The sequence below is a fragment of the Oxyura jamaicensis genome, chromosome 1, assembly GCF_011077185.1.
Source record: "Oxyura jamaicensis isolate SHBP4307 breed ruddy duck chromosome 1, BPBGC_Ojam_1.0, whole genome shotgun sequence".
Taxonomy (NCBI): Eukaryota; Metazoa; Chordata; class Aves; order Anseriformes; family Anatidae; genus Oxyura; species Oxyura jamaicensis.
The window spans coordinates 80247292-80275201 of record NC_048893.1 but is presented as its reverse complement, the minus strand read 5'-3'; the positions used below and the strand labels follow the sequence as shown (position 1 = coordinate 80275201).

The 27910-nt window shown below is 37.0% G+C and overlaps 1 protein-coding gene across 5 annotated transcripts in view; it reads left to right on the top strand.

Annotated features, from left to right (window-relative positions):
• The first annotated feature begins 1228 nt into the window (after positions 1–1228).
• LOC118160719 (transient receptor potential cation channel subfamily V member 6-like) overlaps positions 1229–27910 on the top strand; it is a 30054-nt gene continuing 3372 nt past the window's right edge. For 2 of the 5 annotated variants that reach the window (XM_035315652.1, XM_035315651.1), the window contains exons 1-14: positions 1229–1857; positions 13281–13378; positions 13797–13919; positions 15226–15366; positions 15901–15999; positions 16214–16389; positions 17278–17424; positions 22705–22917; positions 23216–23302; positions 24467–24543; positions 24859–25024; positions 25295–25361; positions 25967–26235; positions 27297–27403. In XM_035315652.1, coding sequence (XP_035171543.1) covers positions 1727–1857; positions 13281–13378; positions 13797–13919; positions 15226–15366; positions 15901–15999; positions 16214–16389; positions 17278–17424; positions 22705–22917; positions 23216–23302; positions 24467–24543; positions 24859–25024; positions 25295–25361; positions 25967–26235; positions 27297–27403 — 1901 coding nt within the window. In that variant the 5' untranslated portion in view covers positions 1229–1726. The remainder of the gene's footprint in view (positions 1858–13280; positions 13379–13796; positions 13920–15225; positions 15367–15900; positions 16000–16213; positions 16390–17277; positions 17425–22704; positions 22918–23215; positions 23303–24466; positions 24544–24858; positions 25025–25294; positions 25362–25966; positions 26236–27296; positions 27404–27910) is intronic. The other 3 variants (XM_035315654.1, XM_035315655.1, XM_035315653.1) reach the window with 3 other exon arrangements.

The window sequence follows — 27910 nt, the reverse complement described above, 5'->3', positions numbered from 1 at the left end:
AGGCCTCCAGACAGACTCTGCTCCACCAATCACCACCCTCTGAGCTCGGCCATTTCAGCTCTGCATTCTCCTAACTTTGGGAATGACTTGTATCATGAATTATAAAAAGTGCTATCTTGCAGTATTAAGATTTTGTGTTCATATTGGTGGGTAAAAGAAAACTGTTGAGTCAGATTTACAACAGTGTGAAGAATGTGAGCTGTAATGAGCTCTGCCTCTCCCCTATCATGACAACTTAGGGAGTCCACCAGAGATACTGGTTTGCAATTGCTTGAATTGCATTGACTGCTGCAACCGTTACCTTCATGACTAGTTGAGATCTGCCTCCTCAACCTGCTAGATTAACATTATTCACATCTTTTATCTTAAAGAAGCTGTCTGGGTGACAGCAGTACTGCTGGCCACCAGAGAGAAGAATGTGTGACTGCTTGCCTACCCTGCTCATAGCAGTCTTCCAGGGTTTTTACCCTGGAAGGAGAGACAATATATTCTCTTGGGAGAACAACCCAGGAAAATAGAGATTGTGTTTGTGTTTGTCTACCACAGCACTTAGTTATTCAATATCTAAATATCTTGCTCAACTTTGAGTGGAGTTGCTCCCTGCCCACTCCTCCCTCCTGCCCTTCTCCCCCCCCCCCCCCCAACCCCAAGAATGCTAGAAGGGATGTATTACTGTTGTTTTAAAAAAAATAAACTAACAAAAAACATTTTGCTTACTACATCTGGCTTGTATTGTGCTCTTGATATAGCAAGGAATTCATTTTTCCCATAATGACAGTTTAACCTGATACTTCCTCCTGTAACTGGATAATTCAATGAATCTTACATTTTTGAATGCAATTCCTCAAGTTTGCATTGAAACATTGTTCTTTGTCATTGTGGTGACTTCTGTTTCTACAAACAAGATATATCATGAGCTTGCAGAAGTTTAGATGTGAAATCTGGCATGGTAAAATAAACCAGGAGTTCTGAAGAGATGACTATTCTTCCTCAAATAACAGCATGGAGAAATAATGAGAGATTGTAGACAATCATAGGAAAATGAAATATGAAACCTTTACACATTAATCTATATAAACTCTTCTTCCAACTTGTGAAGTGATGTGATTTTGTTTGACACAGAGTAGGTGGAGTCTATAATGACTATGTCTTTAATGGGATTTGCAGACAGCTGGGATGGGAGGTGTGTCCTCCTCTATACCGCCTTCCCAGAACACAGTGTCTTTTAGGGCACGTTCCCACATGTTCACTCAGCTAAAAGGTGTTTTGCCTGACACGTTCAGCTATCTATTTTGAGATTGCTTTCCAGAGGAATTCAAACGTACATAAGGAGAATGATTACTTTTGAATTCTTGCCTTCGGAAACAAAATAAATAGTAGAAGCATAGGACTTCAATGCTGTACTGATTTCCTCAGTGCAGTGTAGGGTCTTTGTGAGGTGTAGGCTGCTGGTGAGCTATTACTAAATCAGACACACCTTTGGGTTGGGCTATTTTGGAAACTAAGTACTTGATTAGGCTTAAGGTCTGGTCTGCTAGGGAAAAGTGATTTTATTTTGTGTTTTTACATGTACTTTGATGAGCCGATGCAGTTGAAGGACAGTGTCCTCTGTGTAACAGATCAGAGGCAGACAAGTGGTGCCCTGTAGGGAGCCTCACCTGGCTGTTTTCATAGTGAGGATTGCTGGCTTTCAGACAACTAGGCAAGAAAGAAAAAGTGACATCCAATGGGGGTACCTTTATTTGGTGATAGCAAGCCCTTCTATTTCCGGATCTGGAATGGACTAAGTCAGAGGCTGCAAGGCAAAAAATCCTGGGATAAACATCTAGACGAAATCTACTTACTCCAGCAGAAAAGGTACAGTGCATTTCAGCATTCTTGTCTTCCCTTTCTTCTGCTGCTTTCTCCCTGTAGCTGATTCTTTCTCTCTTCCCTTAGGCTTTTCTGCCAGTAAATAAGCTTTAAAAAACCTTGGAGCACAGTTCTTTATCAGACTTCTTCTTTCAAAGTGGAATGTTTCTGGAGTTCCAGTCTTATCTGCTTTCACAGGTGGATTTACTAGATCTCCATTGAATTACCCTGAGTGCAGGACTTCACTCACAAATTAATAGCATATAGTATTTTTTACTTTCCTTCTTCACTGGGAAAGCTCAAAAGGAAATACATGAGGTGTTTTTTGTTTTGTTTTAACTGAGAGTGTGTGTGGCATTTATACTGCAGTCAGCTGTGTTTGAAATGATGGCTTTTTGTGGGGATTCTGCCTTCTGTCTCTCTGAAGGTTGCCTTTACTATCAGATAGAATGGGTGCAATGTTGTTCCATTATCTGATGGTCATTCACTTCCTCAGTTTGACTGCTGTTTCTCATTCCTCCAATGTAGGTGCCATTACCTACATCTCACAGAGAGAATTGTCTTAGACCTTACTGTTATCAGGAAGATTGCTTGTGTTTTCACATGTAAATACTGGATCAAGGCTGTTTGTTACTATTGTGCAAGGTTGCTCCCTCCACAGGCAGGGATGCAGGAGCATACACATAAATCCAGCTGAATCTCTTTTTTGTTGTTCCTTGTTATTTCTGCATGCACAAAGTCTGCAGCAGACAAACAACAAAAATTACTTCCAGTCTTTTTTTTTTTTTCTTTCCTCCAAAACTCAGAAAAACGACCTTAAGGGACAAAGTTCTATCTGTGTGTATGCATGTATGTATACACACACGTGTATAGAAATAAGTAGTCTAATAACCTAATAGCAATAGCTGTACCTATCTGTCTTTAGGGAAATAAATTCCACATCATCATTTAACTTCTGACAAAATAACAAAGGCCTGTGCTATTTTATTTCAAAGCAGTGAGACATAAATACACTTAAAATGGAAGGGAGGGTGAGAACAATATTTTCTCCATAGAACTCTGAAGTGTTTACCTTTGTGTACATTTATGAATGACATCATAAGTAACTGAAAAATAAGCTCTCAGACTCTGTAATCTCCAAGTGAACATATACAAAATAAAAGTCTAAAAACGTTAATATTTTTATATTTATAACATTATCTTCACTATTTTATATCATAGAGATGTGGAAGGGACCTCTGGAGGTTTCTAATCTAACCACCTACTCAAAGCTAATTTATTGCCAACACTAAATCACACCACTTTGGCTTTGTGTGTGTCTTGAAAGCCTTCCAGGACAGAGATTCTTTAGGAATCTGTTAAAGTGTTGTAGTATTCTGTCTGCTAAAGTTTTTGTTGTTGTTGCTGTTGTTCCTAATGTTTAGTCTGAACTTCTGAAATCATCATTTGATGTTGTAGCCAAACCAAATTGTTTACCAATTAGCTATTACCAAGAAGGTTTGAAGGTTTTGGCCCCTTCCTCTTTGTCACGTAGGCTGATATTAGATTGCCATTCAACCTTCTCTTTGCCTGACGAGCCCAGCTCCCTCAACCTTTTCTCATAAGTTGTATGCTGCAGGTCTTGTGCATTGCTTCTGACAGAGAAAAACAGAAAAATCAGAAATTTCTTATCAATTATTATAGTGAAACCCCAGTGGTCCCCAAAACAACATTTCTGTGTTTCTTTCTAAAAATCTATGTAAAAACACATGTATTGCATATAATTTCACTGTCCATGAAATGAAGGTTGCATGGAAACACATTTGTTCCCTCCAGTTTTAGGTGTATGTGTTTCCCAAAAGTAACATGGTACCAATACGTTAATACTTTTTTTTTTTTTTTTTTTTTTTTTTTTTTTTTCTTCCTGTGGAGGGACAGGACTATTGCTTCCCCATATTGTCTTTCCTCTCTATATTTCTATTTTGTCCTCAGCAGCCATGTTTTTTTCCCCAGAGATGCTCAGATTTTGAGAAAGCAAAAAGGAGCATTTTGCAGAGGACTAGAATCACTTTTATTGCTTTCCTATTCTTAATTATGTACAGGTAGAAAGACATAAAAGGAAAACTTCCTGTTGTGACTTATATATGGATCTACTCTTAGAAAACCTCTGTTTAAGTCGAAACACTGCTGTAAAACAAGATAGCGTTTACTTCATCCTGTCATTACCTTTTGGGGAATTGTGGTGTGGTGAAAATGGCCTGAATTCATCTTAATGTTAATGGCACTAACACAAGAAATACACACAGGAATAAGCAGCAATTACATTCCACTGTTACCATATTGAAAGCCAGCAGTAAATATGGTACTACTTTTCTACTATGTTCTGAATTCATAATTATGCGTGTCATGATTCTGCACTAGAAGAAGAATGCTTTTTACTGACTCACAACTAATACTGATAAAACATAGAAACTAACTGTTTTGGTAGTTCTCACCTACACTGGTGTTGCTGTTTATTCTCGTTTGTCATGTGTATTAATTCATTGAATCTTACTGGCATTTGGTCTCAGCATTATCCACAGTGAGGTATTTTTTTTGGCTTAATCCTGCATTGTATAACATTTCCCAAAGTGACATCCAAGTTCAGGAAATGTGATACAATCTCCTTCTAATAGAGAGGACTTAGAGTTTATTATGCCTTGCTCTACTGGTCTCTTCCAATTCAAGAATCTCCTTAAAAAGCTTGTAGCTCAGTGTGGAGTCCTGAAGATGGAGGTCACTGCTCATATGTGTGTTCTAGAATTTGGAATTAAACTATTGGATTTGCATAGCCTGGAGCATATGAACATTAAGAACATTAAAACAACAACAACAAAGAACCAACATAGTTCATAATCATGGGATTAACAAAGAGAGAAATATTTATGAAAATGCAGGCCCGATGAGGGTGAAGAGGAGTCACGTGCCTGTCACAGCTTAACAGATCTCCCAGAAACAATAAGAGCCATTGCTTGGATGGATTTGTTTTGTTTGTTTTTATCTGGCTTTCAGTGTAAAAGTTTCTAAGGAAATATGAACAGAATCTTCCTAGCATGTAATTTTTGAAACTCCACAATATAAGAATTACACTATTTATCAAAAATAATCAAGAGATAAAATAAAGCAATTGAATACATGGACCCATACTATTAAGTTTTATTTTTCTTCCTGCTATTGCCTCTGTAATTTGGATTCATAAATCATCTATTTTATGTGTGTTTCTCAGCTGTTTCGTAGGGATTACTGGTATCATCTGACTTTCTTGGGATGCAGTGAGATTTAATTATTCTAATAACAATAAAACATTTAATTTGTGTGATACATTTCAACAGAATTATCAAAGCCCTTTTACATAGTAATTAATTACAGAAATCTTTGCTATGAGAAACAATGTATTAGAGGAGCTTGGACCAATTCACATAACTTGCAAGGAGCTAACTTTGCATAACTGGCAGAAGTCACTCCAACTGTGCTGAAATGAAAGCTTTATAATCCCTTTAGTTGCTAAATCTTTTTGTGGTTGTTCTGTCTCACAGGTACTTTAGTAAAGTGCTTTGACTCCTATAAAAATAAACATGGCACAAATAAAAGTTAAGTCAATTTAATGTTACTGAATTGGTCTGCTTAAGAGTTGTATGGGGACACAGAAAGCCTTCACCTTCTAGACAAATCTTTCTCAGGTGGGTTGTACATAAGAGATCTTTTTCTTTTTTTTCTTTTCTTTTCTTTTTTCTTTTCTTTTCTTTTCTTTTTTCTTTTCTCTTTTGTCTAAACAACATTACTGAGTTTTCAGTGCACAAATTAACATACAACTTTCCTGTCTTAAAATCCACAATGCCTGTCAACATTAATTGGTTCCTTTGTTTCCAAAGATGTGTTCACAGTGAAAAGAAGATTCCAGTTCTATCTATAATACTATTCAGTAACAGTTCTGAGTAGCCAAGAGGCAAAGAGCAGTCTGTTGCAAAAAATTTTGCTGCTACGTGTAAAGTTAAGTCAAAGACATCACTGATGAATTTTTGGTATTTTCTTATACTATTACACCTTTATCCTGATGGAATTTTTGAGTCTAATAAAGGAAAACAAAACACATCAGTTTCATTGGTGTAAAGGTCCTCCAGAACTCTCAATATACAAACAAATGTGCATTTGGCACTAGTGCCTAAGACATGGAGAAATGGCTTAGACTCATTGATTTCTGGAAGTTATTTAACTATAAAAAGAACAAATTAAAAAACAGAGAAAGGTAATTAGAAACAAGGTGAGGAACACAACTGAAATAAAAGAAAAACATTATTGAAGAGGGTTGGAAGTTCTGATGCAGGGGGAGGTTGTGTTTCAGATAACTTTTTTTTTTTTTTTTTTTTTTTAACTAAATAACTTAGTGATAGTAGAAAATAACCACTGATGAACTATTAATCCAGTTCTAGCATGAGATAATTTTTGGGGTACTTGCAGATGCAGATTTAAAAAAATAAATAAATAAAAGAAGAAAGAAAAAAAAGAAAGGTGTATTATTGCTAGGAGATAGCCTTGCTGGAAGTGACTGAACAAGATTTCTGCTACTCAGTGAAGTAGACAGCTTAAATATCTGACTTCCATATTATTATTATTTTTTTTTTTCTTGTCTAGTAACATTAATAGTTAGTAACCCATTTCATTTATTTCTAGAGAAGCTCTCTTTACTGACAACTGAAAGGGCTTCAACGTAGATGCACAAGAGTTTCAAATTTGCTGCCCTTTCTTCTGTATTGCTTATCCAAGCCCCTATCATCTGTCTCCTGTTCACTTTGTACTGTTACTTTAAATCTCACTCTTCAGCATCTTGTTAGATTGATCTTCTTTCTGGCTGATTAGCTCCTCTATAAGCAATTCACTGCTCTCTTAATGACTTGCATATATTCACATAAACGTGCAGCAAAAGGGAGTGTGAAGATGATTTTTCTTTGGCCTTGCCATAATGACGTGTTCACCATGGACAATCTGAACACAACAGGGGAAATTGAAATAATATCCTGCAGATGAATTTATAGCCAAGTTACAAAGAACTGCTTTAGACTATCTGTAGCTGAAATAGGTGTAGGGATAATGCGTGAAGCTAGCAGATGCCAATCTTAAACTGTAGCATACAATACGAAATCTCCATAATGGGAATGACTTAAGCAGTAGAATCGGAGAAGGGAAGAAAGGAGGATAAACAAATGTTTCATTGTACCTCAAGTGAGTCCAGTTTTGAAAAAAGCAGTTTCAGATTGCTGGTTTTCCAAACAGTTCACATATTTAGCATAATTCTTTATTTTTTCAAACAATAACCCTATGAATCTAAATTCTTATTTTTACAGCAGAGATAAGATTTATGGAGTTCTTGTATTTCTCTTAAATGCAGTAAGCAGGATGCACCCTAAAAGAAGTACTTAGGAAGCCATTAATCCAGAAGGATACATGTTGCCATCAGAAAGTGTTTGTGAAATCCTTAATCTCATTTAAAACTATTTTACATGACTCTCTCAGTCAGCAGCTGACCTACATTCTATCTTCCCTTTGTTTCACAATGGATTTTTGGGTGTTCCTGATTTTGGCCTTACCTATATTGAAAAACAACTCACAGCTTCCTGAGCATATCACTGCATCATCTATTAAGAAAATTGATAGTAATCATAGAATACTTAGGGTTGGAAAGGACTTTTAAAGATCATTTAGCTCCATCCCACCTTCCATGGGAAGACATCTACTAGATTAGGTTGCTCAGCCCCCCATCCAACCAGACCTTGACCACTTCCAGGGATCAGGCATCCACAACTTCTCTAGACAACCTGTTCCACTGTCTCAACACCAACACTCACCAAGTGTCTCAAGACAGCTACAGCCCTCGGCTGAGTAAGAAGAACCCATGTGTGCTTCTAAGCCACTACTGTTGTAGTGTTCATTGCCTATCAGAACTACTGTTTAGCTATGTATCTGTTTTATCCTAAACTGATTGTATAAGGCAACATCAGCACTACTTGGTGTTACATATCTAAAGTAAACAGATGAGGTTTGGAATCAAGATGTCCCTTGATTCCATAGTTGATGAAAGGAATGATTTAGAACAGCAGATTTACTTAGAAGCGCTGAATTATCTTCTCTCTAAATGTGTCTAAATATGCTTCTGAATCATCTTTGAAATCCACTCACTTTTTTTTTTTTTCTTTGCTGCTGCTTTGATACAGAAACTAGAGTTGTAATACGTAAAAATCATGCCTTTCATAATTGATCAGGAAGAAAATTGGCTAAATATGCAGAACTGTTTTTTTAAACAGTTCAATATATTCAAATATTTTGAAGGTTCTAGATTCATGTGACTTAATTGGTTTTATTTTTTAAATTGGTGTAATCTATTTGTCAACATTTATATGCTCAGCACATTGCTGTAATTCATTAAACTTATTAAAAATGAGTTGACAATTATGATAGTATGTTTTAAATAAGAGTAAAATGCTTCTCCAATTAGAGGCCTGAAAATTAAGTGAGAGTAGAAGCATATAGTATAAACATATGTCATGGACTTTTGAGGCATCACAGGCACTGTGCTATGACATTTACCAACAATTTGGGGTTCTTCACTAGCTTGCTATTTGGCCTGTGATCTCCAATTCTCTGACCCCAGTTGGAGATCCCTACAAGTAGGGAGTTTTGACAATTTTTCCCCAAATTTCTGATAGCTGAGTACAGTATTTATTAGGTGTCAACCTCTTAGCAGGCTTCTAATTTAATTAGTTGTTTACAGGGGTTTGGAGAGTTTTTTGGGAAAGGTGTTGTGTTTGTGTCCTCCCACATTGTCTCTTGCCCAATCCTTCCTCCTCTCTGAGGTCATTTGAGGGATAAATGCCTACCCAGTAAAGCATCAACAAATTAATTGTAGCATTGTTTATACCATGGAAAACCCCACCTCCTTCCCACTTCCTGCCTCAGAAAGTTAAGTTCTCCAGGAAAACAGTCTTCCTCAGCCAAAATACTGGCAGAGGTGGCAAATTTGCTTTACTGACATTGAAATTTACAACATTTGCTCAAAGTGCTACTTTATTTTGTCCCTATTTGCCTGATCCTGGATGCCATGTTCTCAAGTCATATAATTAACGGCTAACGCAACTAACACATGAGTAAGCTAAATAAGTAATACTTCTCAGAGCAGCAAGGCCAAGAATTTGAAGGACAAAAAAAAAAAAAAAAAGTCAGAATGACTCCATGGTTTGTTCAGTTTGGTTCTTTATATTCAGAATTTTTACTTATCTTCCATATATTCTTTATATTCTGAATTTTTACTTATCTTCCATTCTTTAGTGTTTTTCTAGCCTAGTTTCTACTAATTTAGAAAATAGGATGCTGTTGGTAATAGGAAGTGTTGCTTTTATTGTATTTTATTGAATTTGTGCTGACTTTACCTATAGCCTTTACCCATTAGTTCACAGTTATTCAAATTATTCCTATTTATCTCTGGATTTCTGATATTTCTTTTTGTTTTGCTTTTGTCTCCCAAGTGTGTCAGTCTCCTTCTGCTGTAAAGCTGTGCAGAATTCAGGTGGATTAAATTCAGAGAAAACTGCATATCAAAGAATTATTTCTGCTTCAAGAGTCTATAGTATTGCATTTAAAATAAGAATCTAAAGCAAGAAATATATATTTCCATAAGCCACGGAATTTATGTTGCTTGTTTTCCTATGATTTTATTATTAAATTATCCTAATAAGCACAAGTTCTGATAAAACATCTTATATGATAGGCCTCTCTCTCTCTCTCTGATTTGGACTTTCTTGTGGCTTACAATAGAGTTAAATTCATATTGTATTCTAACGTCAGTGTAATCAACTAATGCAAAACACATATTGTATTTGCTCTATAAACTGCATGCCCAAAACTTACAGCTAAATAATACCAGAATACAAGGAAGGAATCTGTGGTATCACAAGGAGAAAGCATTGAATATTTCTTCAAGTTTATGGTTTGACCAATGTAGTTGTTCCACGTGCTTTTTTTTTTTTTTTTTTTTTTTTAAGTGTGTGTCTTTGTGTGCATGTTACTAGCATGTAGTCCACTGGAGGTTGTTATACTGTTGTAAAAGAACATAATGTGGCTGGTAGAAAGAAGAGGGCTGAAGTAGTTAGACTTATTCCACTTCACACATTACATCACCTGAGCCATGCTAGGTGATTAAGAATAAATTAAAAATCTGTACTGTAAGATAGCAGAGACAAGATAAAAGCACAAAACTTATATCTGAACACAGATCTAAAGCTGGACTTCTCCCATTTGGAGAGAATATTCTCTTGCTATTTGACACTTAAAACTCGTGAGACATAGCCTGTTTCTTTTAAATTTGGGAGTCTTCCGTTCCCTTAAATCTTTAGCTCTTGAACTTCAGCTACTTAATTTTTTTTATTATTATTATTTAAACAAAGAAAAAGAAAAAAATCAAATGAATCTACCCTGGACACCTCTTATGAATGAAAAGATTAATCAGAATGTATTGTAGGATAGCAGAGATAATAACCACAAATTATTAGTTCATTTGTTCTTGTGTGTGTGTGTGATTTTTGGTTGCAATTCATTATTTTGAAAACATGCAAAGGTTATTTGGTTAATGACCAAGCACACATTATGAGTAACGAGTACAGCAATAATATAATTGAAAAGAAATTTTCTCTTCTTCTCAGAAGGCAGTGAATAAGAAAACTGTAAATAAGTTTTTATTTACGAGATATTTTGTATGATAGTTTGCCTAACTCATAGGAAGAGATGGGATCTGTTGTTCAAGTTTTCCATACCATTTTAATTTTTCCCTCTGCAAATACCTCTATTATTTATTATCTAGAAAACATTTGGTCTTTTTTGGTTCATGGTTTTCCTAACTCCTCTGGGAAACTGCATGCTGCTTCTTTTTTTCCTGAAACTGAAGCAGGTCTGTGACCCAGCTCTGTCACAATATTAACTCCTCCATCCTTCCCAGAAGAAATCAAAACCAAGGCAACAACAATAAAAGTTGTACTCAAGTACACTCAGTATTGTGCCAGGGGTCTTTCTCCAAGCATCCCAAGGTTAGACCTTCCTGCTTTTTATCCTTATACTTTGGGATAACAGGGCACGTTAAAATCCTAGTTGGCAGGTTTGTAGGTTGTTCCTCATCATCTATAGAGCTGGTTTATTCTTTGTAATTTAAAAGCAAAGTATGGTCCATGTTAATGAGTGCAATAACCCCATTCAGGATCTGTGAGACCTGGGGATGAAAGACAGTTGCTCCACTCATATGTGTCTTAAAAGAGACTTAACAAATCCTTCAGCTGGAGTTTGCAGATATGTTATGCTGAATTATTCACCAATCATTCACCATGATAATCCTTTTATTCTTTTGCTTGTTTTACAGATATTTTTTTTTGTACTTCATTTTCTAATTAGACATTGCCACAAAATCTAAGGTGCTGGCCCTTCTCAGCCTGCTACCAAGGGTAGCATGGGCAAATAGGCAACACAGGTGGTACAATGTAAAGGGAAGTATAAATATGAATGGCAAACATGGCAGAGGACTGAGTTTGTTCAGATTCCCAAGCAAAGGTAAAGCTCTGCAATAGCTGTGTCATATCTGTGAAGAAGCAGAACTCAGTATATCTAGAATCACGTAATGCATGAGGTTTATATTGCCTACCTTACTTGTCTAAACCACTATAGACTACATAGTCAGTCTCACTAACAGGTACACCTCTATCCACTGACTGTACTGAGTAACCAGGTGACCAGCTCAGGTCGATCACCTAAGTTTTAGACAAATGAAGTAGACTCAAAGAATGCCTGTCCAAAGCATTCAAACCTGATGAACTGGACATATTTAAAAACAACAACCACAACACATAAATTATTAAAATATTTAAAATGTATTTCTAATTTGGAGATGTGGTTTTCAAGTTAAAAAATTCCTGTTTTGCCATTTTTACGCTAGTAGTTGAGGGCAAGTTGCTTACAGATATCATGTCAGAACAGAAGCTGAAGAAGTATTGAATATTGCCAAGGGCTACACTAAATTAGAAGAGTTGAATATCCACCGCTGTGATCAAATTTGTACTTTCTAGACTATCATAGAATGGTTGAGGTTGGAAAGGACCTCTGGGGGTCACCTAGTTCCAATCCCCTTGCTCAGGCAGGATCACTTATAGCAGGTTGACCAGGACCATATCCAGATAGCTTCTAATTATCCCCTAAAATGGAGATTCTACAGTCTGTCTGGGCCATCTGGGCCACCTGTGCCTGTACTCAGTTGCCCTCATAGTAAAGAATTGTTTTCCTGAAGTTCAGACAGAACTTCCTGTGTTTCAGTTTGTGCCTATGGCCTCTTGTCCTGTCACCAGGTTCCACTGAAAAGAGCCTGGCTTCATCCTCTTTATATCCTAGCTTTAGATATTCATGCACTTTTAGATCTCCCCCGAGCCTTCTCTTCTAGGCTAAACAGTCCCAACTCTCTCAGCCTTTCCTCATACATTCCTTTAATCATCTTAATTGTCCTTTGCTGAACTCTCTTTAGGAGCTGCATATGTCTTTCATACTGAAGAGTGCAGAACTTGACACAATACTCTAGGTGTTGCCTCACCAATACTGAATAAAGGAGGAGGAGGAGCACCTCCCTCAATCTGCTGGTTGCATCAACAGACCTAGTGAAGTTGGTGACTGTACTTGTAAATTCTTAATTGACACCAAAGTAACTACTAAAATAACCCAGTCTGGTGGAAGCGCCAAAGGCATTCTTCAACTATAAATGAATCATATGGTCTGGAACATGTCTGATGACATGCTCTTTTCTAGAATTGGCATACATTCTAGTTCCTGTTAATTTCCTCGATTTTCTCAACATCAGAGAAAAAATAGTATAGCTAAGCTTTTCAATTTTCCTCATAACTTTGTTTGATGAGTAACTATTTCAGATCTCCTTCCATTAATAATCCCATAGGAAACCCGGTCAAGACGCACAGGGAATGCTTGTTTGTACTTCTTCTTTTCTATTCATTATAGGAGAAATTCAGATGCAGATTTTTAAAAAACTTTTAAAAAATTATTTTCTAAACGGTGCCTTTTTTTTTTTTTTAAACCTACTTGTTTTTCTTCTGGCTCTTGAGATAACTAGCTTACTTGCAGTAGGAGTATCATATGACCTGTCATTCCATATCCTTTGGGCCTCAGAATGTGAGCTATATTAACCAGAAACACTTCAGAACTTCAGAGTTATTCATTTGTCCTAGCTTTCCCTCTGCTGCCACCATATGGTTGAGCATCAGTAAGATAGGAGATGATGAACTAACTACCTGCTTGGTTGCTTGCTTGCTTGTTTTAGCATTGCATTTGTTTGCTTTTGCCGGTTCCCTTTTTTTGCATTCACTTTTACTTGACTGCAGGATCTGTGAGTCCCCACTCCTCCAGGCTGCCAAGGAGAACAACCTCCCAGCCATTAGGAAACTTCTCACTGATGGAACGTGTGATATCTACCAGAGAGGTAATGCAATTATCTGCTCTAAATTGTTTTCTGGGGAAAGCAAGAGCCTGCTACAATGAGTATAGTAGTAAGGTGTTTGTTACAACATTTGCATTGGCAGAATCAAGTGACTTTCAATATATGTCAGCAGCTTTGCAGCAAAGTAAGTTATCTAACTCAGGTCAACAATTCCTGAATGGTTGGCGAAGTTCAGAGTTGTACAGCTTGAACAGGCTTTTCTTTACATGTTACTTGATGTGCGAGTCTGCTGCCACTTGCACTTATGTGGCCATTACCATGTATGATGAGGTGGTACCTGGCAGTACTCAAAGGAGAACATAGCATTCCCATAATTCTCCACCCCAATATATCCATATCTTATTTTGTCCATTCTAGCTAAATGTCTAGATGACTCATGTGCTTCCCTTACTGTTTCTAGGTGCAACAGGGGAGACTGCTCTTCATGTAGCTGCCTTGTATAATAGCGTGGAGGCTGCAGTGGCTCTGATGGAAGCAGCTCCAGAGCTTGTCAATGAGAAGATGACATCAGAGCTCTATGAAGGTAACATCTCAAGGGATGAGGATGGGAAAGGGTTCCCTGCATGAGGAGGGAGGAGGAATTAGCTGTTTCCATTTCGGAAACTGGCTTATACCATGCTTGGTTCAATATATTACTGAAGTGGTACATTGCAAAACCAATATACAAATGGTTCCTGACCCTTTGTGTAAAGTGGGACTATATTAAAACTAGCATGTACCAAACATGCAAATGCACAACTCACAAACCCTTAAATACAGGTGGGCCTGTTGGCTACAATGGGATGGCAAAAATATGTAGAATTTTGCTTTCTCCTATAGACACATCTAGTCATGTTGGAAACTTCAGGTTGGAAATTACGATAAATTTATTCTCAGAAAGAGTGGTTAGGCACTGGAACGAGTTGCCGAGGGAGGTGGTAGAGTCACCATCCCTAGGGGTGTTTAAGGAAAGGTTGGATGTTGTACATAGGGACATGGTTTAGTGGGTAATATTGGTAGTAGGGGGACGGTTGGACTAGATAATCTTGCAGGTCTTTTCCAAACTTAATGATTTTATGATTCTCTATGTGCCAAAGGCGTTATGTACATAGACTCATAAAGGGGGTTATCTACATAGACTCATAAAGGTCTTTTCCAACCTGAATGATCCTTTAGTCCAACCTCTAATGCAGTACTGACAAGTCCACTAATATGCTACTAAGTTCTACATCTACATGTATCTTCAAGACCTCAGGGATGGTAACTCAACCACTTTCCTGGGCAGCCTATTCCAATGTCGCACAACCCTTTCAGTAAAGAAATTTCCCCTAATATCCAACCTAAACCTCCTCTGTCACAACTTGAGGCCATTTCCACTTGTCTTAACACTTAGTGCTTAATAGAAGAGCCTGATCTCCACCTCACTGCAGCCTGCCTTAAGGTATAATAAGCTCTCCCCTGAGCCTTCTTTCCTCTAAGCTAAACAGCCCTATTGTCTTTGGATATACTCCAGCAACTCAATGTCCTTCATATTTTGAGAAAAGATCTCTGAAAGGACAAAAAAGAGTTCTTTCACTGACAAATAATGGGGATTAAAAACAAATTTGGTTGCTGTTACTAACTGTATCCTGCAGATTTTGTTGGTAGTTTGTAAAATAATTTTTCATTAATTCATAAAAAAGTTTAAGTAGAACAAGACTACTGTATGTCTCCAGTCTGCTGCACACAACAGGGATAACTTCAAAACACAATCATATTCCCCTTATGGATGCAATCCCAATAAACTTGAATTTACTATGTATGAAAAGCTGCTTTCTTAGAAGGCAAGGTTTTATTTCTGTTTTTTACAGGGCAGACAGCTCTCCATATTGCAGCAGTGAACCAGAATATCACTTTGGTGAAAGCTTTACTCAAGAAAGGGGCCAATATCTGCACAGCCCAGGCCACTGGGCACTTCTTCAGACGCAGCTCCCAGAACCTGCTCTATTTTGGTACATCCTTATCTTCTTCCCTTGCTGGTATGGGAGGCAACGAACAGAGTGAAGAGGGAATATGAGGGAGGCTTGCTTTGCTCCCCATCTAAACTGCATAAGTGGATGCTTCTGTCTTCAGGGGTCATCATTCATACACCTTTTAGCTGACAGTAAAGCTCCATCTAAGTATGTAAATATTACATAATACAAATACCTAAATCATATATATTTTACATATTTGCATGTATACAAAAAATATGTATTGCTTAAAAATATAATGTAATCTATTTGTAGCAGCATATACTGTAACTCACTTGTCATCCTTTTTATGGACATACTCTTCTGAAAAGAATATTCCCCCATTTCAGTGTTGTGTGATACAGGTGCTTTCTGAGTAGGATGAGGAGTGGTGCAGGAACTGCACCGATTACTTTTTCAGATTGCTTTTATACCCTCTGGCTTTGTGACATAAATAGATTTTCCTCAGAATGCTTCAACCTCACTTGCCTGCTAGGGTCTTAATATTGATCCCCCCTGTTCATTTCTTTGCAGGAGAGCATGTTTTGTCATTTGCTGCCTGTGTGGGAAATGAGGAGATTGTGCAGTTGCTCATTGAAAATGGAGCTGACATTAGAGCTCAGGATTACCTGGGTATGTGCCTAGTGAATTGCATATAGTGGATCTGGACACTTTAAATCAGACCCTATCATCTATGTACACACATATTTTTCTCTCATTACAAACAGATTTGGGATGAGGATTGTGAGGAAAATGAAAGCCATTGTTAAATAGCATTGGTCTATTACCAGTCTTTTCACAGCTTTGGGCTATTTAATGTATTTTATCTGTTCTGCTTCCTTCACAGGTAACACTGTTCTTCACATCTTGGTTCTCCAGCCTAATAAGACATTTGCCTGCCACATGTACAGCCTGATACTTTCCTATGACAGGAACAAGGAAGGACCAGGATCACTTGAATTGATTCCTAACAATGAGGGGCTTACTCCATTCAAACTGGCTGGAGTTGAGGGCAACACTGTGGTGAGTTAGTATGACGCAGTTGCTTCTATTCTGAAGATTTTATTCAGAAACAGAGAACTTGAAATAATATTACACAGAGCAAAGGAGTTTGTGCATACTGTTAGTGGGTAGGAGATACAAAACAAGTCCTTCTTTTATTTATTTATTCCCCCCCTCCACCCCCCGGAAATGTTATGTAAGACCAGAGAACCTGTATAAGAAATTTCTTCATCCATATTAAATAAATTAATGGTTATATAATAGATCTTTTGATCTATTTTTGAAGCATTTCAGTTAAATAACTGAACAGAAATATCTACCTCCAGCCATATCTTAAAAGTCTAACTGAAGTTTTTTTTTTATCTCTATTTTGTTACCCTATACGTGATGCAAAGGGAAGTTCTCCAGATATCTACAGACACTTATTTGGAGATAAGATCTCAATATTCAATATAAAATCTCATCTTTCCCTTTAAAAAAAAAAGACAAAGATGGTCAGTTTTGCTTCTGTAGATCCACAAAGGACAGTATCCCTTTCCATACCTCTGTCCTGACAGCCTGTAGAAAAGTATAAAAGCATTTTTTTTTTTTTTCCCTAATCAACACATGAAATCTATACTTTGGAGACATTACTGTGTCAAATAACTTCAGCAGTTTGACTACAGCTAAGGACTTCATCCTTTACTTCAAACATGAGCTGATAATCAAATGGGAGACGACAGAAGTTCTTCCCTTTCTTAACCTGCTGGAAGGTATAATTGTCTCTGAGAGCTGTGAGAACCACAATAACAAAGTTCAAGGAAAATATTTGGTAATACATAGTTTTTATACACTTCAGTGTATATGCAATGAGAACAAATACTTACTGGAAAGCTTCTGATATCTTCACCCCACTTCTTATCTCCCCAGATGTTTCAATACCTCATGCAGAAGCGGAAGCACAATCTCTGGTCCTTTGGACCCTTGACCACTGTGCTATATGATCTCACAGAGATTGACTCCTGGGCTGAAGATCAGTCCTTTCTTGAGCTCATTGTCTCAACCAAGAAGAGAGAGGTACTGTGGGCACAAAATGCTTTCTATGTGCATACCATGGTGATTATGAAAGGAGAAGAATGATGAATTTAAGACTCACACTCTTCCATATTCTCCCAAGCATCACATGATGAGACAAGGGGAAATGGCCTCAAGTTGCTCCAGAGGAGGTGTAGGTTGAATATTAGGAGAAATTTCTTTACTGAAAGGGCTGTGTGGCATTGGAATAGGCTGCCCAGGAAAGTGGTTGAGTTACCGTCCCTGGAGGCCTTCAAGATACATGTAGATGTAGAATTTAGTAGCATGGTGTATTAGTGGGCTTGTCAGTACTATGTCAAAGATCGGACTAGATGATTTAAAGAGGTCTTTTACAACCTGAATGATTGTATGATTCTGTGATCCACAGGGCAATGATTTCGTACTATATATTTCAGGCAATACATGAAATATAGTAGCTTTTTAATTATATGGTTATATTTCAAGCTTTAACATTATTTTTTTCTGATATATGAAGCTTGCAGATGATTGAAAGAACTTCATATTAGCAAGCTACAGGCAATGTGATCCAGTGAAGGTTCTCTCTCTTTTTCCAGCCTTAAAGATATAAATAACAAGTAGCTCTAGAGTAGCTCTAGTAAGTAGCTTTCTGTAGGAGTGATACTGATTAACTCATACAACATCCCTGTGAGGCAAACTATGTTCAGAAATCCTAAATAGGAACACATTTTAAAAATGCTCCTTATTGTTTACTTCATTTAATGACATTGCTTATCCAGGTTATGACTCAAAACAAGGTGGGCAGATTATCTCTGCTGAATCAGAGGTGAATCAGAAGACACTTGAGTTATTAAATAAATGTTTTAGTGTAATGCTCTCAATCATATATTATCTCAATTTATAAAAAAACAAGTTAAACTTCTGTAACAAAAGTTTCAGCTATTGGAGAGCTTTGTACTATGAGGAGGAAGTTCATGAAATTCTCATTTGTTTATATTTAAAAATCCTCTGAATGTGGTGATACATATGGAAATTCAGAGGACAGCAGTCCATGTCATAAAACAGAACAACTTCAGAAATCTTCCAGAAGGCTAAACCACTAAAAAGAAACTAAAACTAAACTAACACTAAAAGAAATAATATTATGCATCTGTTTTTTTCCAGAACACATAGTAAATGCAGATCCAACATTCTCAGTTTCAGAGGGTAAGGTGTCCCCCGAAACCATCAGACTTCTTTGTTTTCCAGAATGCTCTTAAACATGAGTAGTTGCAATTTTTGCTTGTATAGCTTGGAATGCTTTTCTGCGTTTTGTATACCTTTGGCCCAGTCCATCTTCTCTGGACTTCCTGACTTATATCCCCTTCTTGCTGATTGCAGCAGTCCACTAAATGGTACAAGAAGAAGTAGGTCTAGAAGAATTTAATTAAGTGTGTAGATCAATTTCATTAGCATAAGTCCTACTTATACTCTAAGTGTCAATCTTTTATCAGAAATTGAAGATTTGATATAGATGATTCAATTAAGTACCACCCAGTTCATAATGCAGAAACCTAAAATGTTTTATTTTTATATGTCATGAAGTTTTAGACAATATTAATCACACTTGAAAAAGAAGTTCTTCTTTTCTTATCCTAAATAATCTGAGAAAAAAATACTTGTATTACTGTACTAATGGGAATAGTCTGTTTTCCTTAGTTCTTTGTTGGCATACATATCAAAAACATTTTTAAAGTTTATCAGAAACTTTTGTTGTTAGTCTTATGTTTTATCTTCAAGATCTGTCAGAACTGGGGTATTTTTCAATGAATTATATATATGGCTTTGTCTCCTTTTTTACAGAAAAGTCCTAGTTGACTTTTTGGTTCTCAGTAGCAAACTCAACAAGGATTGCTGGAAAAGTATCTTACTGTTCTTGCAAACCCTACATATGTTCTATAAGAATAGCCAGTCAAATGATTCCCTTTTTATAGGCAGACAAACTGCAAATGAAATAACACTGATTGTCTTAAAGTAGACTGAGCTCCTTGACCTACAAAGCTAAGTTTCATCCTTCATAATGTTCTGGTTTTGACTGGGATAAAGTTCATTTTCTTCACTGTAGTTGGTATGGTATTGTGTTTTGGATTTAGGGTGAAAATAATGTTGCTAACACGCCAATGTTTTAGTTGTTGCTGAGCAATGCTTGCACTAAGTCAAGGACTCTTTGACTTATACTGCCTTGCTAGTGAGGAGGCTGGCGGTGAACAAGGTGGAAGGGGACGCAACCAGAACAGCTGAACCAAACTGACCAAAGGGATATTCCATACCACATGATATCACACTAAAAAATAAAACTGGGGGGGGGGGGGGGGGTGAGGTGGGAGGGGGCTACTCTTGCTCAGGCACTGGCTGGGCATCAGTCAGCTGTTGGTAAGCAAGTGCATTGTTGTGCATCACTTGTGTTCGGTATGCTTTACTTTTATTTTTCTTCTTTTTCCCCTTTTGTGTTAAATTGTCCTTATCTCAAACCATGAGATTTATTTATTTATTTATTCTAAATCTGCTCCCCATCAGTCTGTGGGGAGAAAACAGCTGCGTGGCATTTAGCTGCCTGCCAGACTAAACCACAACACAAACATACCAGCAGCTATAGTCCTGTTTCTAGTTCTTGAATATTTCCATCAATGTTGAGATCAACAGAAATTACACTTACGCAAAGGGAAGACAGGCAAAGGACTGCAGGCTAGCACTTCAGTTGTAGGAAACCAGTATAAATACAACTTCAGCTCAGGTGTACTAATATCTTCCATATTGGGAATGTACCCTAAACAGCTGTAATGAGATGAGAGAAGAGTACATTTTCTGGGGTTGCAGGCTCTAATAGACAAAATGTCTTTCTTTAACTTGAAAATAATATGGCTTAAAACTGAATGAAAAATAAGAATTTATTTTGAAAATATTTAAGGTAACTTATTTGATTTTGTAAAGTAGAGATCTGGCTCTTTACCTACTGCAAATTTTGGAGGCCATAAAAATGATAACCTGAGTCATTATCATCCATCTACTCTGCAAATAACATTTGCCATTTCTCTTATACTTATCTCCTCTCAGTGGGACTCTGTGTAGTTTATGACCACTAAAGAATCACAGAGCTTTCTTTTTTTTTTTTTTTTTTCAGACAAACTCAGTGTGAAAAGACCCTAATATTATCTCTTCTATTTTATTCATGTCAGTATAGTGTTCTTGTCACTACAATGTAGAATGTGTTCCAGTAGTGTACTTAATACAAAAATATAACTTTTTTTTTCCCATTTGGTTCATTTGTTCTTCACAGACTAGTTTTCTAAGCAGAACATCTAGTTATGGGTGGTCTTGTGAGTGATTACCTTTTTTTGTGCACACAGTATTGGATAAATTAAGGTAAAGAAACACATTTAGCCTAGATTCATCCCATCCTGAATATATGTGTTTATATACAAAAATATATATATGCTGAGGTGACATATTTTTCTTGTGTAAAATTCTTCAGTCTTAAGTCTTTTTTTCACCTAGAGCATTTGAAGAAATTTTGGCACATTCCTACTGGGAAGAATGATATTTCCTTAACAATGAGGCCACAATTTTCATCTTGTCTCAGGAAAACAGTTATAAAGAGTGGAGTAACTTTGATCTTTCCATGTTTAATAATTGCTAGTGTAGCAAATAAATGGATTCATCTAGAGGCGTAAGTTAACAATGCTTAACAGAATTTTTTTATTTTTCATTATCTTTTATTATTATTATTATTATTATTATTTCATAACATCTCCCTGTATTTTCTTTATATGTATGTGTGTAAATGCACCAGATCAACCATGAGGGCACTTGAGAAAATTTCTGGATTCTTCCTGTTAGTTTTGTAAACTGTATAGTAGGAGATTTTTCACTCCAGTGTTTCTAACTTCACTGCTCTAACTTTTTATAGAAGCTTTTTGTTTTTCTAGAATTTTTCAGTTGCACAGTATGTATGAAAATATGCAGATCTTTGACAGAAACACAACCGTAAACTAAGTAACAGTGCTGTTTTTCCTATTGTGTAAGATGTTCTCTGAAACTTCTATTTACTCGTGGAAGTACACAGGCTTCTAAATATACTTGAGTTGCACCACTGATACTTTAAAAAGAAAGTCCAAAACTTTGAATATGATATAAATAGTCTAAAGGAAGTAAGCTGAAAGAGACTGTAGGGTTTGTGTGTTTGTGTGTGTGTTTTGTTGTGTATTTTTTAACAGTAGTCCCACTGGGGATATACTTCAGTTTTTATCATCATAGTTGAATGATGAAAACTTGAAAATCCAGGCCATTAAGGGCCTGTATTCAGACAGAAATAAACAAACCTTCAAAATCTTTCTGAAGTCCCCTTAGTTGCCTAGGTAATGTCAGAGAGAGTTTTTAAAAGAGCATTAATGATCTATAGGACCTTTTGATATTTCCTAGAGATACAGAATTTCCACAATTTCAAGTTGATAGATATAGCTGTTGGAATGTAGAAAGGTAAAACTCCAATTCAGAGAAAAACATCTAAGTGAATTCCACAAGATTGCTTAGGAGCTTCTTTTCTGGAAATAGAATTTTAAATATTCCATTTTCAATTCTGTGTTCTAATAATGTTGGATATTTTAAACAAATGAGAGAATTTATCTGCTGTAAAGTCATTGTGCTATCTCGCTTAACACAAAATATTCTTCAAAAAGTATTCCAGTTACAGTGAAAGATAATGCATTGAAATATATATTCAAATACATGTTCACAGATTTTGTAAACTTTCTGACACTGTAAATTTAGCCCAACCCTTCTGTATTCATGTTTTATTCTCTATGGATATCCTTGTAAAAAGTAGTGGGATCTTTCATAAAGGTCACTATCAAATCCTATTTTAAATAATACCTTTTAATTTCTATAACACAGATTCATATATCCACATTCATGGACCTAGATCGTAGGTCTGTCTCAAGTGTTTATGTGGAACCAGGTCTACAGATACAGAAAACATATTGCAGTCTAACGTATTTTTCTTGTTATTTCTATTGGTGCTGAAAAGCTGTTCTCTGAAAGATATATTTTTTTACTTTTCCAAAATTCTACTGGTAAACTGAGCAAATGCAAACTCACTTGAGACATCTTTTTGGGGGGGAAATAAAAAAAATAAATTAAAAATGGCTCCCTAAATCTGAATAGCATATGTGAGAACAGCTTGTTAACATACTCCCTGGAAACAGTGTGAATGTTGCTCATAAACAAATTCCCTCACAATGAATAATTCCTTCTTTGTATCTTTCTTAGGCACGCCAGATCTTAGACCTAACACCTGTGAAGGAGCTGGTGAGCCTGAAGTGGAATATGTATGGACGTCCCTATTTCTGTTTCCTGGCTTTATTCTATGTACTCTACATGGTCTGCTTCACTATGTGCTGTGTCTACCGGCCACTGAAAGCCCGAACAGCCAACAAAACAAGCAGTAGAGACAATACAATCTATGTGCAGAAAATGCTGCAGGTACTGTGTCAATAGTAGTCAGGGCCCCACAGGCAGCATTGGGCAATTCCAATAATCACCTACTTAACTGGAAAGTCCAAGTATTTCCCAGTCCCCAGCTTTTGCAGCTGTCGTCCTTTTCTCTTGCCATCAGCTGACCTTCATCAATGAGGAACTCTGGGTATGGTCTGTTCTCTGTTGTTTGGCCTGTGATGGTTCCTGTGGACTTGTCAGGCCTAGTCACGTTTCATACACTAACATTAGGCCTTCTTTTCCTGTCATCTATTTTAATTTCTTCTTACTCCTTTTTTCCTTTCAGGAATCATATATAACATATGAGGATGAGTTGAGGTTGGTGGGGGAGCTGATCACAGTCATTGGAGCTGTAGTAATTTTGATCCTTGAGGTAAGAGAAACAGTGAGCTCTACAGTTTTGAACTTAATCTAGGCAGATTTTACCTACTGGACAAACACGAGTTTGTCCTCAAAACTTAGTAAGGGTTATTCAGTAAGTCTAAATCCTTCAATATACATCTATGGCAGTTGATGCTGTCAACAAAATCTATTGGGTGAAACAGAGACGGTGACAGATTGCTAGTAAAACTCCAGATACAGAAGAAGCAATTAGATAGACTGGTTGCTATCAGATACTATCTGCAGGGTAATGCCAGAGATCCCATTAGCATCGTCTGCAGTTCCAGCTGAATCCCGGCTGTTGCATGAGATTCTTAGAGACTTTTTGTGCTTACGTATTTGGGGATGCTGGGTAAAGTGATTCCTGTGCTTACATAGGAAAGCTTATATTTAATTGGAGATCAGTGACTGCATGAGCCTATAAAAGGAGCCTTATTCAACCAGAGTTCTGCAGAGGCCCTGTCTAGGTAATCTTTGTGAATCTTTGTGAAGGTAAAATTGTGATTTTAAAATTAAAAAAGAGATGAGGTTTTAAAAATGAAGCATACAACAAACACACGCTTGATTTTATTATAATATGAAACTGCTATATAGAGAAAGCTCAGATGATGATCTCAGGGAGAACTGAAACAAAATGGAGTTTGCAAACCCCATTTAAAAAAAAAGAAAAAGAGAAAGATTTCTCTCTGCTCATATATGTTCCAGAAGGACAGGTACTTCTTTCCATGCTTGGACAGGACTCTGTGGCTCCCCTACAACTAACACAGTGAGTCTGAATAATACCAAGCTCCTTTGAGTTCACAATTATTTATTTATTTATTTATTTATTTATTGTCTTTTCTGAGGCTCAACAGATCTGGTCTCTTCTCAGTAGTCTACAAGAACTTCAAGATCACAGCTTAGTGATCCTCATAGCAAAGTCTCTCAATCTGCCCAGGCATTCTCAGGTTTTCTAAGAAAAGAGCAGTATCTGCCTCATTCAGAAGGGCACCTGATTCATTCGTTCTGTTTTTAAAGTAAATTTTCAGTCAAACTGTGAAGCAGTAAACAAAGCAGATGCAGCTGGCTCCAAGACCCTTTTAAAATTGGTGGTTACCATTATGTTTAATAGTATAATGGAATCTAAGTCCTAAAGTCAATAGGATGTCATTCTTAGATCCCAGATATCCTTAGAGTTGGAGCAGCGAAATACTTTGGACAAACCATCCTAGGAGGGCCTTTCCACATAATTGTGTAAGTACACCACCTTTAAAGTTTAATAAACTTACTGTTTCTCATTCCCTCCTGCACCCCCTACCTCCACTCCTCCAGTCTTCTGCCAGATGAGTAGCCTTCTCCATTCTCTTAAAGTATTGTTTCTCTTGATTTCTTTCTCTTACTGTGTATAAGAAGACAGGTGAGTGTACAGATAGAGTTGAGCATGCTGACTGGTCTCTGCTTATAAGCTGATGGCTGTATGTGCCTGTCTTGGAGTTTTTGGAAAGAAAAGATAAGCAAGGGGAAACATTCTTTACCGAACTATTTACACCGTCTCTTTTTCATTTGCAGTATCACATATGCTTGTATGATTCTGGTAACCATGGTAATGCGTCTCACCAGCACTACTGGAGAGGTGGTGCCCATGTCCTTTGCCCTGGTACTAGGATGGTGCAATGTCATGTACTTTGCACGAGGCTTCCAGATGCTTGGACCCTTTACCATCATGATCCAGAAGGTATAAGAAACAAATAAATATGGGCTCATTGTGTACATCCCAGCACCTCTCTGCAGACAGGGAGATCTGAAATAATATTTTTTTTTCCTCTGGACTTACATTAATGCCAATTGTAAAGTCTGCATGAAGCATTTGGGACTTTTGCATTCTCTCTGTAGTGCAGAAGCTTCCTTTAATCCACTTACAGTCTTTGGAAATGGTTTATATGGAATTGCATGGTGGCTCGGTGGAACAGTTTTGCCTTATGGTGGCTCTGTCTTTGCTCTACAGATGATATTTGGAGATCTTATGCGCTTTTGTTGGCTCATGGCTGTAGTGATACTAGGCTTTGCATCAGGTGAGTCTACAAAAGGAAAACAGTGATATGATACCCTCACAACTTTAATATGAATTAAGTGCAGTGGATTTTGGATTATTCTCTGGTCACCCCCTGAGTTAGCTGGCAAAGGTGGTGATGATGTATAGTTCCTGTTTCTTTGAGTACGGTCTCTTACTCAGCACTGATTTCTGTTCTGATGAGTTTGGTTTTCAACTCTTGCTCTTTCCAGGACAGTAGAAATTAGGACAATCCAGATAAGTCCACATATATGTAAGTCAAAGTTTAAAAACACATTGCATTTATGGTATTTATGTTTGGAAAATGAGATTGACATACTTAGCCTTGTTCTATCCATGAAGAAGAAAAGATTGATATTTTTAAGGCATTTTGAGAACAGATAAATAGAGTAATTTGGAATAAGTTTTAAATGGTGACCAGTGATTCTAGTCAGGGATTTAGCATTGTTATGCTGGATAGTGCACTTATGTAGAAATATATGTAGCTCTTTCCCAGAACACCTAGTGTTGTCAGTTTTTGTTATAGGACCCTGTTGTTGCTCTTGGAATGTTATTCACATTTTTAAACTATATCTTTTCCCCCCCCCCCCCCTTGGTCTACTTTAGCTTTTTACATCATCTTCCAGACAGAGAACCCTGAAAACCTTGGGCAATTCTACAACTATCCCATGTCCTTGTTTACCACCTTTGAGCTGTTTCTCACTATAATTGATGGCCCTGCAAACTATGATGTGGACCTGCCTTTTATGTACAGTGTGGTATATTTTTCCTTTGCTGTCATTGCCACCCTCCTTATGCTCAACTTGCTAATTGCCATGATGGGTGACACCCACTGGAGAGTGGCCCATGAGCGGGATGAACTCTGGAGAGCCCAGGTAATCTAGGTAGGGGGGTTTCTCTGAATGAAAATGGGGAAAAGTTGTTCAGGAAAAATGTGCTACACGGTGAAATTACTTACTTTACCTTCCCTGCAAAAAGAGAGGTAATTTAAAACCTTTCCCAGGTCTTCACTTTGCTAGTCGACTTCTCATGTCTCAATAAGCCATGTCCCTTTAATTATGTCTAACAGCTTTTGTACATCAGCCCCCAAATGTCTTCCATCCCTTTTATCAGTATGAACTTTCTAAGTGCAAGACTACTTGTCTGCAGATCTTCCCATGTGAAGCTACCTTCCAGTATATTTTTGCTATAGTAATATTCGTACCTTATTTTAAATAACAGATAGAAAAGCCCATCCAGCCTTTCTTGTGTCTCCCTAACTGTTTCTTCACTAAGCATGGAATCTCTTCTTAAATCGAATTGATGTTGGCTCTTTCTTACAAATCACATTCCTGTGTAACTGAGAGTTAAATGATAGTTATAGAGATTGACTGGGAGGGAAATACAATGAAGGCTAATGGTTACAAGTAGGTAAGTTATGTCTTTAGATCCATTAAGAGAAGTTGGTCTGACTGTTGCTGAAAAGGCCAGGGATAGTGCTGCCTTTTGATGTATTAAACCAGATCAATTATATAGCTGCTCAAGAGATAACCCATTTCCTAGTATTTTTCTGAAAGAAATCTGTAAGTCAAACAGTTAACTGTAGTTAAGTGGCAAGGGTACTAAGTTCTGAAAATGGTTAAGGCTGATATAAATGTTTTACTTTTATCTAGCTTGCAAATTAATTATCCTACATGTTGCCACAAAGTGTAAAAGCAAACAAGTTTAACAATGTTTGAACAGCACCATTGTTTCCTCAAATCATGGCACAGTTGCATCTAAAATTGTGAATTGTCCTATAATAGAGTACTGGCTCTGTGTTTTTCCTTCATCTGCTCAGTACTCATAAAGCTGATAATTTAAAAAGATAGAGTGATTTTTTAATTATTATTTTTTTTCTTTCTAAGCCGTCTTAGTTGGTGTTTTTTGTTTGTTTGATTGTTTTTTATTTTTAAAGGTTGTCGCTACTACTGTCATGCTGGAACGGAAATTGCCACGGTGTCTCTGGCCTCGTTCTGGGATCTGTGGCCTGGAGTATGGGCTAGGGGACCGATGGTATCTCAGGTCAGTTTTCTTCGAGTGCACGTAAGGATCCCAGAAGAAACATCCAATGCATGGTTACTAACAAAGAGCCATTCCAATCACCTGGAGAGGAGTGTTTGTAGTCCTTTTCTTCTAGAATACAGATCCTAGTCTGTTTATGTCTATTGGAGACAAGCAGTGTTCCCCTCAGAAAGTTCTGTTGTGCAATTCCTTGCATGAATTAATGTTATCCAATAATCCCAGGAGACAGACCTCAGAAACTGCAAGTCATAATGCCTGATTTTATTTTCAAACTCTTTATAATGATTACGACAAAAATGCAATGACATGCTTTGGTTGTCTGTCCCTATGCATTGGATGCATGAAACAGCAGAGGCAGAAACAATCAATTTGGTATTCAGCAGAAATGAACTGCAATTCAGATGATTGAAAAATAGGACAAGAATAATTAAAAATAAGCTTTCTTTCTGGTGTGAACCTAGTAACTATATTATACTTTGCAAGGACTGCAATGACAAAGTCTCAGGT